Raw genomic sequence first — 14,626 nt, 5'->3', positions numbered from 1 at the left:
TTGTTTTTTTATAATGAAACCAACTCGTCCGCCAGTCTAATTAATGCAAGGATGCTCAAAGACTTACGTTTTAGTTTCACTTTCTCTACCTATATCGTGGTCATTGAGGACGTGCCGACATGTACAGTAGAGGCCTAACGTTTGGACACACCTTCTCATTCAGTGTGTTTTCATGACTATTTACATTGTAGATTGTCACATCACAACTATGAATGAACACATGTGGAGTTATGTACTTAACAAAAAAAAAAGGTGAAATAACTGAAAACATGTTTTATACCCTTTGCACACTCTTGGCATTCTCTCCATGAGCTTCAAGACGTAGTCACCGGAAATGGTTTTCACTTCACAGGAGAGAATGCCAAGAGTTTGCAAAGCGGTCATCGGAGCAAAGGGTGGCTATTTTGAAGGAACTACACTACCGTTCAAAAGTTTGGGGTCACCCAAACAATTTTGTGGAATAGCCTTCATTTCTAAGAACAAGAATAGACTGTCGAGTTTCAGATGAAAGTTCTCTTTTTCTGGCCATTTTGAGCGTTTGATTGACCCCGCAAATGTGATGCTCCAGAAACTCAATCTGCTCAAAGGAAGGTCAGTTTTGTAGCTTCTGTAACGAGCTAAACTGTTTTCAGATGTGTGAACATGATTGCACAAGGGTTTTCTAATCATCAATTAGCCTTCTGAGCCAATGAGCAAACACATTGTACCATTAGAACACTGGAGTGATAGTTGCTGGAAATGGGCCTCTATACACCTATGTAGATATTGCACCAAAAAGCAGACATTTGCAGCTAGAATAGTCATTTACCACATTAGCAATGTATAGAGTGTATTTCTTTCAAGTTAAGACTAGTTTAAAGTTATCTTCATTGAAAAGTACAGTGCTTTTCCTTCAAAAATAAGGACATTTCAATGTGACCCCAAACTTTTGAACGGTAGTGTAGAATATAAAACATGTTTTCAGTTATTTCACCTTTTTTTGTTAAAGTACATAACTCCACATCACAACATTCACTTTTTCCCTCGACAACATCACTGATTACTACTCACCGCCAACAAACATAATAAAACATCACTTACTGTACAATGTCTGCTCTCACTAGGGCGCCAACTGATAGAATGTTATATACAGTACAGGCCAAAAGTTTGGACACACCTTCTTCTCATTTTATTTTCATGACTATTTACATTGTAGATTGCCACATCAAAACTATGAATGAACACATGTGGAGTTATGTACTTAACAAAAAAAAGGTGAAATAACTGAAAACATGTTTTATATTCTAGTTTCTTCAAAATAGCCACCCTTTGCGCCGATGACTGCTTTGCACACTCTTGGCATTCTCTCCATGAGCTTCAAGCACACCTGTGAAGTGAAAACCATTTCAGGTGACTACCTCTTGAAGCTCATGGAGAGAATGCCAAGAGTGTGCAAAGCAGTAATCAGAGCAAAGGGTGGCTATTTTGAAGAAACTAGAATATAAAACATGTTTTCAGTTATTTCCCCTTTTCCTGTTAGGTACATAACTTCATAGAGTGTATCATTCAACTTTGTCTTCTCTGATTTCAGGTTAATATTTGAGATAAAAATGACTGATGTGATCTGTTAGTTCCAGCTGCAATAACACTTTTCTTCCAAATCATCTCGATTTTGTTCAATTCCGCCGGAGCTTGATTCGAGTTCAGTCTCAGAAACGTGGACGATGTTCTTGGGTCAAGAATACATTACACCGGCTCGTACCCCCCCCCCCCCCCCCCGGCCAACAAATCAAGTGAAATCCCCAAAATAGTCAAACCTTGGAACTTTAAGGATGTTATTGGTCGGCTTGAACAACATTATTTCCTGTGTGTGTGTATATGACTTGTCCATAGAGCGCCTTTTGCCTTTGCCCATTTAAGATCAACCCTGTTGTATAAAAATGACGGTAGTTCCAGCTGCAATAACACAAAATTACGGTAGTTCCAGCTGCAATAACACTCCCCTTTGCTCTCTAAATGCCATTTTTTTTGCTAAGATTTGACGTTTGAAAAAGCTACAGAAGCAGAAGTGGGGCTCAAAAGCCATTACCAGCTAAAAACAGTTCCAAAAACTTGGAACTTTTTCCTGTAGATTCCCTAAAAACACTAGCGCAGTGTCATAGAGATGATCTTGGGTGAGGGGTTTTCTCTCGGTTGTTAATGCAGAGCGCCCCTGTTGTGTATTTTTTCCCCAAAATGTTATAACTGACAAAAAAAGTCCACTTGAGATTCTCAGGATATCAGTGAAGGTTTCTGGAAATGTGGCCCTCAAACAGTTTAGATGGCCCTGCTCTAGAGGGCGCCACAAGGATGAAGGGGGGAAAAAGAACATTTTGTGATTATATGTACTTATTCTAATTTTCTTGTAATCTGACCATATTTTCGGTACATTAGATGGAATTTTTACCTGGTGGCGGTGGTCATGTGACCTTTCTGAAGAAGACAGTGGAAACATGTCAGGTGAAAATTCCATCTTAATATACCGAAAATATGGTCTGATTACAAGAAAAATTGAAAAAGTATATGGATAAGTAGACATAATGAACCTTTTTGAGCAAAATGTCATTCTTTGGATGACACACAACTCCGGGGCCAGGGACAGTCCGTCATTTTCGGAGTACAAATTGCTCCGGAGTATAAGTCGCACCGGCCGAAAATGCATAATAAAGAAGGAAAAAAACATATATAAGTCGCACTTTTGGGGGAAATGTATTTGATAAAATCCAACACCAAGAATAGACATTTGAAAGGCAATTTAAAATAAATAAAGAATAGTGAACAACAGGCTGAATAAGTGTACGTTATATGAGGCATAAATAACCAACTGAGAACGTGCCTGGTATGTTAACGTAACATATTATGGTAAGAGTCATTCAAATAACTATAACATATAGAACATGCTATACGTTTACCAAACAATCTGTCACTCCTAATCGCTAAATCCCATGAAATCTTATACGTCTAGTCTCTTACGTGAATGATCTAAATAATATTATTTGATGTTTTACGCTAATGTGTTAATCATTTCACACATAAGTCGCACCCCCGGCCAAACTATGAAAAAAACTGCGACTTATAGTCCGAAAAATACGGTATGTCATTTTTTTTTTTTTTTAAAATAATGCACAAAAATCGTAAATTTCTTCCTCTATTTTACAGGCAATTTTATTTTTTCTACACCAGCAAGTAAGAATAGAGATACATTTTTCTATATGTTTTTTTTTCCCTCCACAAGAACAGTAACATACCGTATTTTTCGGAGTATAAGTCGCTCCGGCCGAAAATGCATAATAAAGAAGGAAAAAAACATATATAAGTCGCACTTTTGGGGGAAATGTATTTGATAAAATCCAACAGCAAGAATAGACATTTGAAAGGCAATTTAAAATAAATAAAGAATAGTGAACAACAGGCTGAATAAGTGTACGTTATATGAGGCATAAATAACCAACTGAGAACGTGCCTGGTATGTTAACGTAACATATTATGGACCCTGACCCGATTCTGTCAAGGATCGTGTGGTGACTGTCTGTGCACCAGTCTCCCCACGTTAAACAAAGTCACGCACAGGCATCCTCCATAAAGGGATACACCCCTACCAGGAGGATTGTCATACTCGTTCGAGTGACCGCCGATTATGGTAAGAGTCAATTCAAATAACTATAACATATAGAACATGCTATACGTTTACCAAACAATCTGTCACTCCTAATCGCTAAATCCCATGAAATCTTATACGTCTAGTCTCTTACGTGAATGAGATCAATAATATTATTTGATATTTTACGCTAATGTGTTAATCATTTCACACATAAGTCGCTCCTGAGTATAAGTCGCACTATGAAAAAACTGCGACTTATAGTCCGAAAAATACGGTAGTAAACTGAAAATATGGTCTGATTACAAGAACATTTGAAAAAGTATATGAAGAAGAAGACATAATGAACCTTTTTGAGCAAGATGTCATTCTCTGGATGACACACAACTCCGGGCCAGGGACAGTCCGTCATTTTACAGTAAGTTTATTTCCACAGATTATCCACAAAACGTCCAGAAAAAACATTCAATAGCCCAGGAGTACAAGGAGAAGCCTGTGAATGATCCCGAGGGAGCTGGCTCTATTATGGCCCGAGCTTGTAGAAAGTCTTTGAATTGCCAAGCGACAGCCTCAAAACATTTGGGATTAAAAGGCAAGCAGCGTAAAAAAAGACATGTAGTAGACGAGCCCTCCCCTCAGTCCCTGGTGTAAAGGTGGCGTAGTGAAGGTGTAATGAATAATAACGAGATGATTGATGTGACACAGAACATTTGACTGGCCGAGTAGAAACAACAAAGATTGTTATTTCTGGATCAAAGCTTCGAGGATGGCCAAGAAGCGCTCCTCTCTCGCAGCAGAGTCTCTCCTATCGTCTCTCTCCCGCATCTCTCTGAAGAAGCGTTCCTCCCTCTCCACGGCGTCGCGGTGCCGCCTCTCCTCGCGCTCCACCGCCTCGCGGTGCCTCGTCTCCTCGCGCTCCACCGCCTCGCGGTGGCGCCGCTCCTCCCTCTCCGCCGCCTCCCTCGCCCTGGCCTCCTCCCGCTCTATGGCCCTGGCTTCCATCTCCCTCAGCTCCAGCTCGAAGCGCTCGTCCTTGTCCATGGTTTCCTTCAGCACGTCCCCCAGGTCCACCCGCCGCCTCTTCGGGACGGACCCCGCGGCTTCGTAGCGTTCTGGGGTGGGCATGGACGCGGCTTCGCCCGCCATAGAATCCTGGGAGCATGAGGCGATGAAGATGGGCGGCGTCATGGACAGCCTGCCCCCGATGGCTTCGTCCATCAAATTGTACCACTTCCAGGACGTGGCGGGGGTCTCGCTACCGTCCATGCTGACCCCAGGTTTGGAGTACTTATGCGCCTACGAAAGGAAGACCAGCACAAAACGTGTTTACACCTCAAACTTCTCTCATTAATAAAACTATTCACCCAGGACTTCTCTAACGTTCAAAAGAAATAGTCCACCTTGTACTGATGCTTCAGGTTCTCCCACTTCTTCTTTAAGAAGGTTGGGGTCACCCTGCCCTCCAGACCCCGACTGGCGATGTACATCCTGCTTCCAACAAAACTGGGTTACAGGCTGATCACACAACTCCTAAGCCCACCATGTTGACTAGGCAGGCACTCATCCACCGCCGTTAAAAAGGTCACGGTGAATTAATGGCAAAGCCGTGTGTTTCAGTCCGCCTCACTCGCCAGAACCGGACATTATTTTCATCCTGGATAGTCCAAACTACACGCGGGCCAAGGACAGCCAGCCTTCAGTTTGGCCCATGAGCAACAAGACTTTATTAAGGAATGTGGCCAGTGGGGTTTTTTTCTGAATTCCTTTTAAATAAAATGTTTCCTGCAGATTTGTCGCCATCTTGTGGACAACGTGAGTAAAGCAGGTTAAAAACCATGAATTGCCTTTACCTACATAACCCAAAACTAGTGAAGTTGTCACGTTGTGTAAATGGTAAATAAAAACATAATACAATGATTTGCAAATCCTTTTCAACTTATATTCAATTGAATAGACTGCAAAGACAAAATATTTAATGTTCAAACTGAGACACTTCTTATTTTTGTGTGCAAATAATCATTAACTTAGAATTTAATGGCAGCAACACATTACAACTTAGGGGCATTTTTACCACTGTGTTACATGGCCTTTCCTTTTAACAACACTCAGTAAAGGTTTGGGAACTGAGGAGACACATTTTTGAAGTGGAATTCTTTCCCATTCTTGCTTGATGTACAGCTTAAGTTGTTCAACAGTCCGGGGGTCTCCGTTGTGGTATTTTAGGCTTCATAATGCACCACACATTTTCAATGGGAGACAGGTCTGGACTACAGGCAGGCCAGTCTAGTACCCGCACTCTTTTACTATGAAGCCACGATGTTGTAACACGTGGCTTGGCATTGTCTTGCTGAAATAAGCAGGGGCGTCCATGATAACGTTGCTTGGATGGCAACACATGTTGCTCCAAAACCTGTATGTACCTTTCAGCATTAACGTCACAGATGTGTAAGTTACCCATGTCTTGGGCACTAATACACCCCCATACCATCACACACGCTGGCTTTTACACTTTGCGCCTAGAACAATCCGGATGGTTCTTTTCCTCTTTGGTCCGGAGGACACGACGTCCACAGTTTCCAAAAACAATTTGAAATGTGGACTCGTCAGACCACAGAACACTTTTCCACTTTGCATCAGTCCATCTTAGATGAGCTCGGGCCCAGCGAAGCCGACGGCGTTTCTGGGTGTTGTTGATAAATGGCTTTGGCTTTGCATAGTAGAGTTTTAACTTGCACTTACAGATGTAGCGACCAACTGTAGTTACTGACAGTGGTTTTCTGAAGTGTTCCTGAGCCCATGTGGTGATATCCTTTACACACTGATGTCACTTTTTGATGCAGTACCGCGAGAGGAATCGAAGGTCACAGGCCTTGCCACTTACGTGCAGTGATTTCTCCAGATTCTCTGAACCTTTGATGATATTACGGACCGTAGATGGTGAAATCCCTAAATTCCTTGCAATAGCTGGTTGAGAAATGTTGTTCTTAAACTGTTGGACAATTTTCTAATGCATTTGTTGACAAAGTGGTGACCCTCGCCCCATCCTTGTTTGTGAATGACTGAGCATTTCATGGAAGCTGCTTCTATACCCAATCATGGCACCCACCTGTTCCCAATGAGCCTGTTCACCTGTGGGATGTTCCAAATAAGTGTTTGATGAGCATTCCTCAACTTTCTCAGTCTTTTTTGCCACTTGTGCCAGCTTTTTTGAAACATGTTGCAGGCATCAAATTCCAAATGAGCTAATATTTGCAAAAAATAACAATGTTTACCAATTCGAACATCCAATATCTTGTCTTTGCAGTCTATTCAATTGAACATAAGTTGAAATGGATTTGCAAATCATTGTATTCTGTTTTTATTGACCATTTACACAACGTGACAACTTCACTGCTTTTGGGGTTTGTACATATATGGAAGACTAGATAAGTGAGAACTGTAGTAGCCTACTCAGTGAAAGAAAAAAATAAACAACCCTACTTAGTGAGCAAGCATCCTTGATTTATTTTTTTGTACCTTCTTAAATCAGAGAATGTTCAAATACTTTGGCCTCAGTGGCCATAAACACGTGTGTGGTCTATCTAGTCATTCATATACTGTATCTACAGTACGGCTGAAAGTGTTGCCAGCCAGCGGCCGCACTGTATGACTTATGATCTACTTGCTCATTTTCCCTTCTAAGATGGTTACTCTAACCTGGTTAGGTAGAATCAAACCTACATCTAACGTTTAGAAAACATTTGCTTAAATGCCGCATTTTAAAACTGTCTGTAATACTTTATTTGACATACATAAATAATCAACATTTGTCTATCGATTCAGAATCCTCCACCTTCTAATCGTTACGTATTTTAATATCAATCATTTTCCCCACCTCTAGTTATTATGTTATGTTTGATCACTGTTATTTCCCAGAGTAAGAACACAACATCTCTAAGGCAGTTTTTCAACCTTTTTTGAGCCAAGACACATTTTTTTCACTGAAAAAATGCGGAGGCACACCACCAGCAGAAATCATTAAAGAACGAAACTCAGTAGATAATAAAAAGTCGTTGGATTTGAATTTAAACCATAGTCAACTATGTGTCACTATAGCTCTTGTCTCAAAGTAGGTGTACTGTCACCACCTGTCACATCACACCCTGACTTATTTGGAGTTTTTCGCTGTTTTCCTGTGTGTAGTGTTTTAGTTCTTGTCTTGCGCTCCTATTTCGGTGGCTTTTCCTGTTTGGTTGGTATTTTCCTGTAGCAGTTTCATGTCTTCCTTTGAGCGATATTCCCCGCACCTACTTTGTTTTAGCAACCAAGAACTTTTTTTTTTGTGTGGACATCGTTGTCATGTCATGTACTTTGTGGACGCCGTCTGCTCCACACGCAGTAAGTCTTTGCTGTCGTCCAGCATTCTGTTTTTGTTTACTTTGTAGCCAGTTCAGTTTTGCATAGCCATCCCTAAGCTTTAATGCCTTTTCTTAGGGGCACCTTTTGTTTATTTTTGGTTTAAGCATTAGATACCATTTTACCTGCACTCTGCCTCCCGCTGTCGCCTGCATATTGTGATTACGACAAACCATCGTCGTCTCACACGACCTGTTACCGACATCTACAAAGCAATTAGCTACCGGCTGCCATCTACTGATACTGAGGAGAATAACATGGTTACTCTGCCGAGCTCCAGACAGCACACTGCAAAAAGTGAAATCTAAGTAAGATGAAATATCTCAAATAAGGGTGATATTTGCTTATTTTCTGTCTGATAAGATAATTCTTCTCACTAAGCAGATTTTATGTTAGAGTGTTTTACTTGTTTTCAGGGTTTTGGTCCTAAATGATCTCAGTAAGATATTACAGCTTGTTGCTGAGATTTGATGACCTATATTGAGTAAAACATGCTTGAAACTAGAATATCAACTGTTGCAAAGCTGTGTCATCAACACTCACAAGTATAAAACTACTTTTTTAAAGTAATCATTTCTTATTTCAAGCATGAAAAAAAAAAAATCATGACTTTGACACAATTGTGTCTCATAATTAAAACAGATGACAGCCAAATGGACTTTGCTGTTTTATTTTCAATGAAACAATAGAAAATATGTACTCATATAGTAGTACAGTTGACATCATGTGACATTTCTAACAATATTGAACAGAAATAGTTCACGCACATTCAGATAAATTCTTCAAAATTACAATAAAAAAATTTTGGCCGGGGGCCGGGCTGTATATATGCGCACTAATTGACTGAAAGAGCATGCACTTGGCGTGATGATGTCATGTTATCCATGGAAAAATGCATTTTTAGACAATATGATTTGCCTGAGCGGCTAGGAGACCCCGAGAGTAACAAGCGGTTGCCTTGTTGCCTTTCCATTAAGAACAATAAATTAGTTTTTAGTATAAGTTTGCTGGTTTCAAGAAATGTAATGCAGAGCGCATATCATTATGTCAAGATAATGGCACTAGCATTTACTTCACTCAAGAATATTTTTCAACATATAGAGCAAAAAGGTGTCTTTTGTTTTTCTACCAAGAAAAGTGCACTTGTTATTAGTGAGAATATACTTATTTTAAGGTATTTTTGGGTTCCTTGAAGTTAGCTAATTTGACTTGTTTTGGAAAGTCTTGACAAGCCGAATTTTCTTGTTCTATTGGCAGATAATTTTGCTTAGTTCAAATAAAATACCCCTCATTTTTGTATTTTTTCTTCTTGTTTTTGAACACAGACTTTTTGCAGTGCACAGACACTCAACAACGGCACATTATTTGCGGATTATATTTACTGGTTTGCAAAAAATATTTTTAACCCAAATAGGTGAAACTGCATAATCTCCCACGGCACACCAGACTGTATCTCACGGCACACTAGTGTGCTGCGGCACAGTGGTATACACTGTGGTATACACTGTGGTATACACAATATATACAACCACAGACATTCCTTAGAGTGTAAGAAAAGTCTGTGACTGTATATATTTTTTGTTGCGAAATGAATAATCGTGCAGTGGAAATGCGTAACCCTTGCATCCCTAGTCAACATGGGAGTGTATTTAGCTGTATAAAAGTATCACAAAGACAGATGTGTGCATGTACTCACTCATAGCCATTGACAGCTGCATGACGTCTGCCTGTGAACAAGGAGGCGTTGGCGGTCCTCCACAAAATAAGAGAGCGAGTGTCCTCATCGTGCCCTGAAACATAATAAATATATATCCCAATGAGAAACATAAATACAGGATATCATTTTTTATTTATTTTATTTTATTTTTTAAACAAACAGTTGAATTGTGTCATGAGTACATGTTCATTGCTAAACACAGACTTGCCAATATAAGTGTGTAAACCAGGGGTGTCAAACTCATTTTAGGTCGGGGGCCACATGGGAGAAAAATCAACTCCCAAGGGGGCCGGACTGGTCAAATCACGGCATGACAACTTCAAAATAAGACAACTTCAGATTGATTTTTTTGTTTAAAAATAGTACACGCACATTCTGAAAATGTACAAATCATAATGTTGTTGTTTTTTTTAAATAATTTATTTGTCATTATTTATATTTTCGGATTACATTATGTGATAATGTTCATCAGCCAACTCATTGGTGTTCATTTTCAATCAAGATAACATGTTTTTATCAAAATCAAATTACACGATGTTATTTATGTAGTTTGATCATTTTCTTCGACTGATGTACTGACATTATGTGGTTTATTTTGTACATATGTTGCATCATCAACATCAGGCCTGGGCAATTGTTTTGACTTGGGGGGCCAATTTTAGAGGAAAAAAATGGGTCTGGGGGCCAAAATATCTGGGGCCGTACTTATCAAGCTTCTTAGAGTGCCATTTTACACTTAAGTCCTGAGAATTTGCGAAATTTAGTCCTACTCTCAAACTTAAGAATAAAAGCTTTTTATCAACGTTCTTAAGTCTAAGAATCACTCCTACTCTCCACGATATTTAAGAGACCTTCAGAGGTGTCTTAAGTGGTTAGGAGTTGCCAGCAGGGGATGGCACTGAGGCGAAAGAGACGTGCGCGAACGTTCAGGGAACGGAACAATGTTTTGGTTTTTTTTGATGACGAGCAGCTGATCAAACGGTATCGTTTAGACAGAGCGGATATTATTTTTGTCACAGATTTAATACTTTTCGATTCCTTGTTGATTTCTGCATGTGTCTGCAGTGGGCTAGTATATATAGAGCCACCCACACCAGTTTGAAATTAGTTGCCTAATTAATGAATTGGAAAGAAAATGTTATGACAGTAGCGTATGTGTGTGGCCGTGAGGGGAGTGACGTCAGTGAGTGTGTGGGCGATAGAAGAGAGGGAGCGGTAGCGTGAGTGCCGGCGGGGACTAGTTTGTTTTGTATTATTTTGTAGTTTATTGTCAAAATATACACTCCCATTGTCCACTTAAATATTTCCAAGATATTTCTTTATTCTTAGACAAAGGATTCCCTTCCGTGATTGGTCATTTCTATGGACACAGAAATGACGTCACCTAAAATTCCGTTTACGGCACATAGTAATGTCGTAATTCAGCTCTGAGTGTGACACTTAAGATTCAGTCCTACACTTCGCTGAAAGTGTGAGTAAGACGCTTGATAACTAACTTCTAAGTGCAGCTTTCAGCGAAGAATTTATTTACTCTTAAGTCAACTCTTAGCAGACTTCTTAGGAGTAATTCTAAGAAGCTTGATAAGTACGGCCCCTGATTTTTAGGTGCACTAATACAAAACCTCACAATAATGTCTGATTGGACGCTAAACACGTTATGACAGATCGCCTTAAAAAACTGAATTTTAAATTGTTTTACTGAATGAGACACCCCTCAGCACGGTGGGAGAGGGGTGCGTCTGCCTCACAATACGAAGGTCCTGAGTTCAATCCCGGGCTCAGGATCTTTCTGTGTGGAGTTTGCATGTTCTCCCCGTGACTGCGTGGGTTCCCTCCGGGTACTCCGGCTTCCTCCCACCTCCAAAGACATGCACCTGGGGATCGGTTGATTGGCAACACTAAATGGGCCCTAGTGTGTGAATGTTGTCTGTCTATCTGTGTTGGCCCTGCAATAAGGTGGTGACTTGTCCAAGGTGTACACCGCCTTCCGCGCGATTGTAGCTGAGATAGGCTCCAGCACCCCTTGTGACCCCGAAGGGAATAAGCGGTAGAAAATGGATGGATGGATGAATGAGACACCCAGAATGTACATGAAAATAAAGAATGTGTGATTTACAATATTAACTATGAAGGATAAAACACTGAATATTGACAACATATGAACGTCACACCCCCTCTCCATCCACATATTTTACAATCAAGCGAAACGCAACAAAAATGCAACAAACACAGCAAATTATGAACGTGAAGGGTAAAAAAAACCCCCACCTACAATCTGATATATCACTAAGTTTTACAACTTTCTTGTAAAAATCTCCTTCCGCGTCTGTCCCTGACACCCACATTTTCAGGCTCTGGAAAAACCACCCACACTGCTTGGTGCCTCGTCTGAGATGCTGCGACGTAGATGATCATAGTAACTAATTAGTTTACCATAGTAACTAATTAGATTACCATAGTAACTAGTATATCATGCAAAAGTGCAGATTCCAGCCATTGAAATACTTTGTATAGTTGAAGATTAGAAAACATCACTGCACATCATAATGGCAGCTACACATTCCAGCTTAAAGATCTAAAATAATTATTTGGGAATGTCCGGCGGGCCAGAGTGAAAAGCTTAACGGGCCGCATGTGGCCCCCGGGCCTTTATTTGCCCAGATCTGATCTACATAGATACAAACAATTGCTATTGTGACATCCAGTGGACACATTTAGAAGAGCTGTTTCTTTCATTCAAAAATGTCAGGGTAATATTTATACTTAGCCAACTCATCCCGCGGGCCAGATAAAACTGTTGGCGGGCCTGATCTGGCCCTCAGGCCTCATGTTTGACACCCCTGTGTAAACAATAGATGCACTGAATAAGTGATGATTATTTCCATAATAGTCTGGTGTTTAACTGTAGTGTACACTAATACACGTACTGACGTTACCAACAAACTGGTCATAAACATATAACTGTCACCTTGACATGAAAACAACACAAATGACGTCTTTTATCGTGTTTAAAGGCGTTAAATGCGGCTACTAGCATTAGCTCGTCAGAAAGGGGCGTCGTATCCTAGCTAGCAAGCTTCCAGCATTTTCTTCCATGAATTGCGTGAAACTTACATTGTTGTTCCGCCATTTCCACCGCGATAGGCAGCTCCTCTGCCACCATTATCTCCAGCTTGGGAAGGTTCGGTAATACCCCCGACGGAGCCTCCATCGGCGTCACTCTCGGTGCCTCCATAGACGCATAGATGCTGCCCGTCACTCTCGTCCTCTCCTGACGTAGCTAAGATGGCGACTGTTTTTTAAATACAACTTTATTTACACTCAACTATGACGTTACATTATATATATATATATATATATATATATATATATATATATATATATATATATATATATATATATATATATATATATATATATATATATATATATATATATATATAAACATACATATATATATATATATATATATATATATATATATAAACATACATATATATATATATATATATATACACATACATATATATATATATATGTATATGTATGTTTATATATATGTATATGTATGTTTATATATAATATATATATATATATATATAAACATACATATAAATATACATATAAATATACATATATATATGTATGTTTATATATGTATATACATATGTATATATATGTATAAACATACATATAAATATAAATATATATATATAAACATACATATAAATATAAATATATATATATAAACATACATATAAATATATATATACATATATATATATAAACATACATATATATATATACATATATATATATATGTGTGTATATATATATATACGGTATATATATATATATATACATACATTATATATATACAGTATATACATACATACATACATACATACATATATATATATATATATATATATATATATATATATATATATATATATATATATATATATATATATATATATATATATATATATATATATATATTAGGGCTGCAACTAACTATTAATTTGATAATCGATTAATCTGTCGATTATTACTTCGATTAATCGATTAATAATCGGATAAAAGAGACAAACTACATTTCTATCCTTTCCAGTATTTTATTGAAAAAAAAACAGCATACTGGCACCATACTTATTTTGATTATTGTTTCTCAGCTGTTTGTACATGTTGCAGTTTATAAATAAATGTTTATTTAAAAAAAAAATAAAAAAAAAAAATATATATATATATATATATATATGATAGAGTGATTGGAGCACATACTTGTTGGTGACAAAAATCATTCATGAAGTTTGGTTCTATTATGAATTTATTATGGGTCTACTGAAAATGTGAGCAAATGTGCTGGGTCAAAAGTATACATACCGCAATGTTAATATTTGCTTACATGTCCCTTGGCAAGTTTCACTGCAATAAGGCGCTTTTGGTAGCCATCCACATGAAAGTGGATGTTTATTGCCATCTTATTTGTCCAGCTTCCATACTACTTTTTATACACTTTACAAGAAATACATTGGCGGCAAACGCCGTAGCTTGCTAGCTTGTGCACGCTAGCTTTCCGAGACTCTTATTTTGTTAGCGCAGGCAGGATGAAACAGCGCTTTTATTGTGACGGTAGGAACTGTGCAGAGTTTTGACGGCGGGTGCGGCGCGAGAGTCCGTTGAAATAAAAAGCGTTTCTCGCCTTCCTGTCGGTCGTTTTTTCTTAATTATGATCTGGCAGCAGCCAGCATCATCTCACAAGACCCTCGGGTGCCGTGAATGTCAATCAAGTGACGAAAGTGACGTCTTGGTGAAGATTGATCATCGCTCATTTTTAGGTCTATTTTTTAATGCATGGCGGGCGATCGACTGACACACCCTCCGCCATCGAGGTA

At 38.8% G+C, this 14,626-nt stretch overlaps 2 protein-coding genes across 2 annotated transcripts in view; one reads left to right on the top strand and one right to left on the bottom strand.

Annotated features, from left to right (window-relative positions):
• Nucleotides 1-3,078: 3,078 nt before the first annotated feature.
• LOC133635953 (MAP7 domain-containing protein 1-like) lies at nucleotides 3,079-13,015 on the bottom strand. Its single transcript, XM_062029459.1, has 4 exons — nucleotides 12,843-13,015; nucleotides 9,708-9,801; nucleotides 5,017-5,104; nucleotides 3,079-4,912 (listed from the first exon to the last, which is right to left on the bottom strand). The coding sequence occupies exons 1-4, from the start codon at nucleotides 12,961-12,963 to the stop codon at nucleotides 4,358-4,360; spliced, it is 858 nt and encodes a 285-aa protein (XP_061885443.1). The 5' UTR covers nucleotides 12,964-13,015; the 3' UTR covers nucleotides 3,079-4,357.
• A 1,323-nt stretch (nucleotides 13,016-14,338) lies between these two features.
• LOC133636400 (protein asteroid homolog 1-like) overlaps nucleotides 14,339-14,626 on the top strand; it is a 16,835-nt gene continuing 16,547 nt past the window's right edge. Inside the window, exon 1 of the mRNA XM_062030392.1 lies at nucleotides 14,339-14,363. Within this exon, the coding sequence (XP_061886376.1) occupies nucleotides 14,339-14,363 (25 nt within the window). The remainder of the gene's footprint in view (nucleotides 14,364-14,626) is intronic.

Source organism: Entelurus aequoreus, linkage group LG20 (genome assembly GCF_033978785.1).
Source record: "Entelurus aequoreus isolate RoL-2023_Sb linkage group LG20, RoL_Eaeq_v1.1, whole genome shotgun sequence".
NCBI classification, from domain to species: domain Eukaryota; kingdom Metazoa; phylum Chordata; class Actinopteri; order Syngnathiformes; family Syngnathidae; genus Entelurus; species Entelurus aequoreus.
Note: the sequence above shows the minus strand (reverse complement) of the source record. Positions and strands in the feature narration are given on the sequence as shown.

Excerpts from the sequence above, each read along its gene's own strand:
- LOC133635953 (XM_062029459.1), bottom strand. The coding sequence starts at position 12,963 with ATGGAGGCACCGAGAGTGACGCCGATGGAGGCTCCGTCGGGGGTATTA. Across the intron at positions 9,802-12,842 it reads GGAAATGGCGGAACAACAAT|GGCACGATGAGGACACTCGC; the intron begins GTAAGTTTCACG and ends ATTATGTTTCAG. Across the intron at positions 4,913-5,016 it reads ACCTGAAGCATCAGTACAAG|GCGCATAAGTACTCCAAACC; the intron begins GTGGACTATTTC and ends TTCCTTTCGTAG.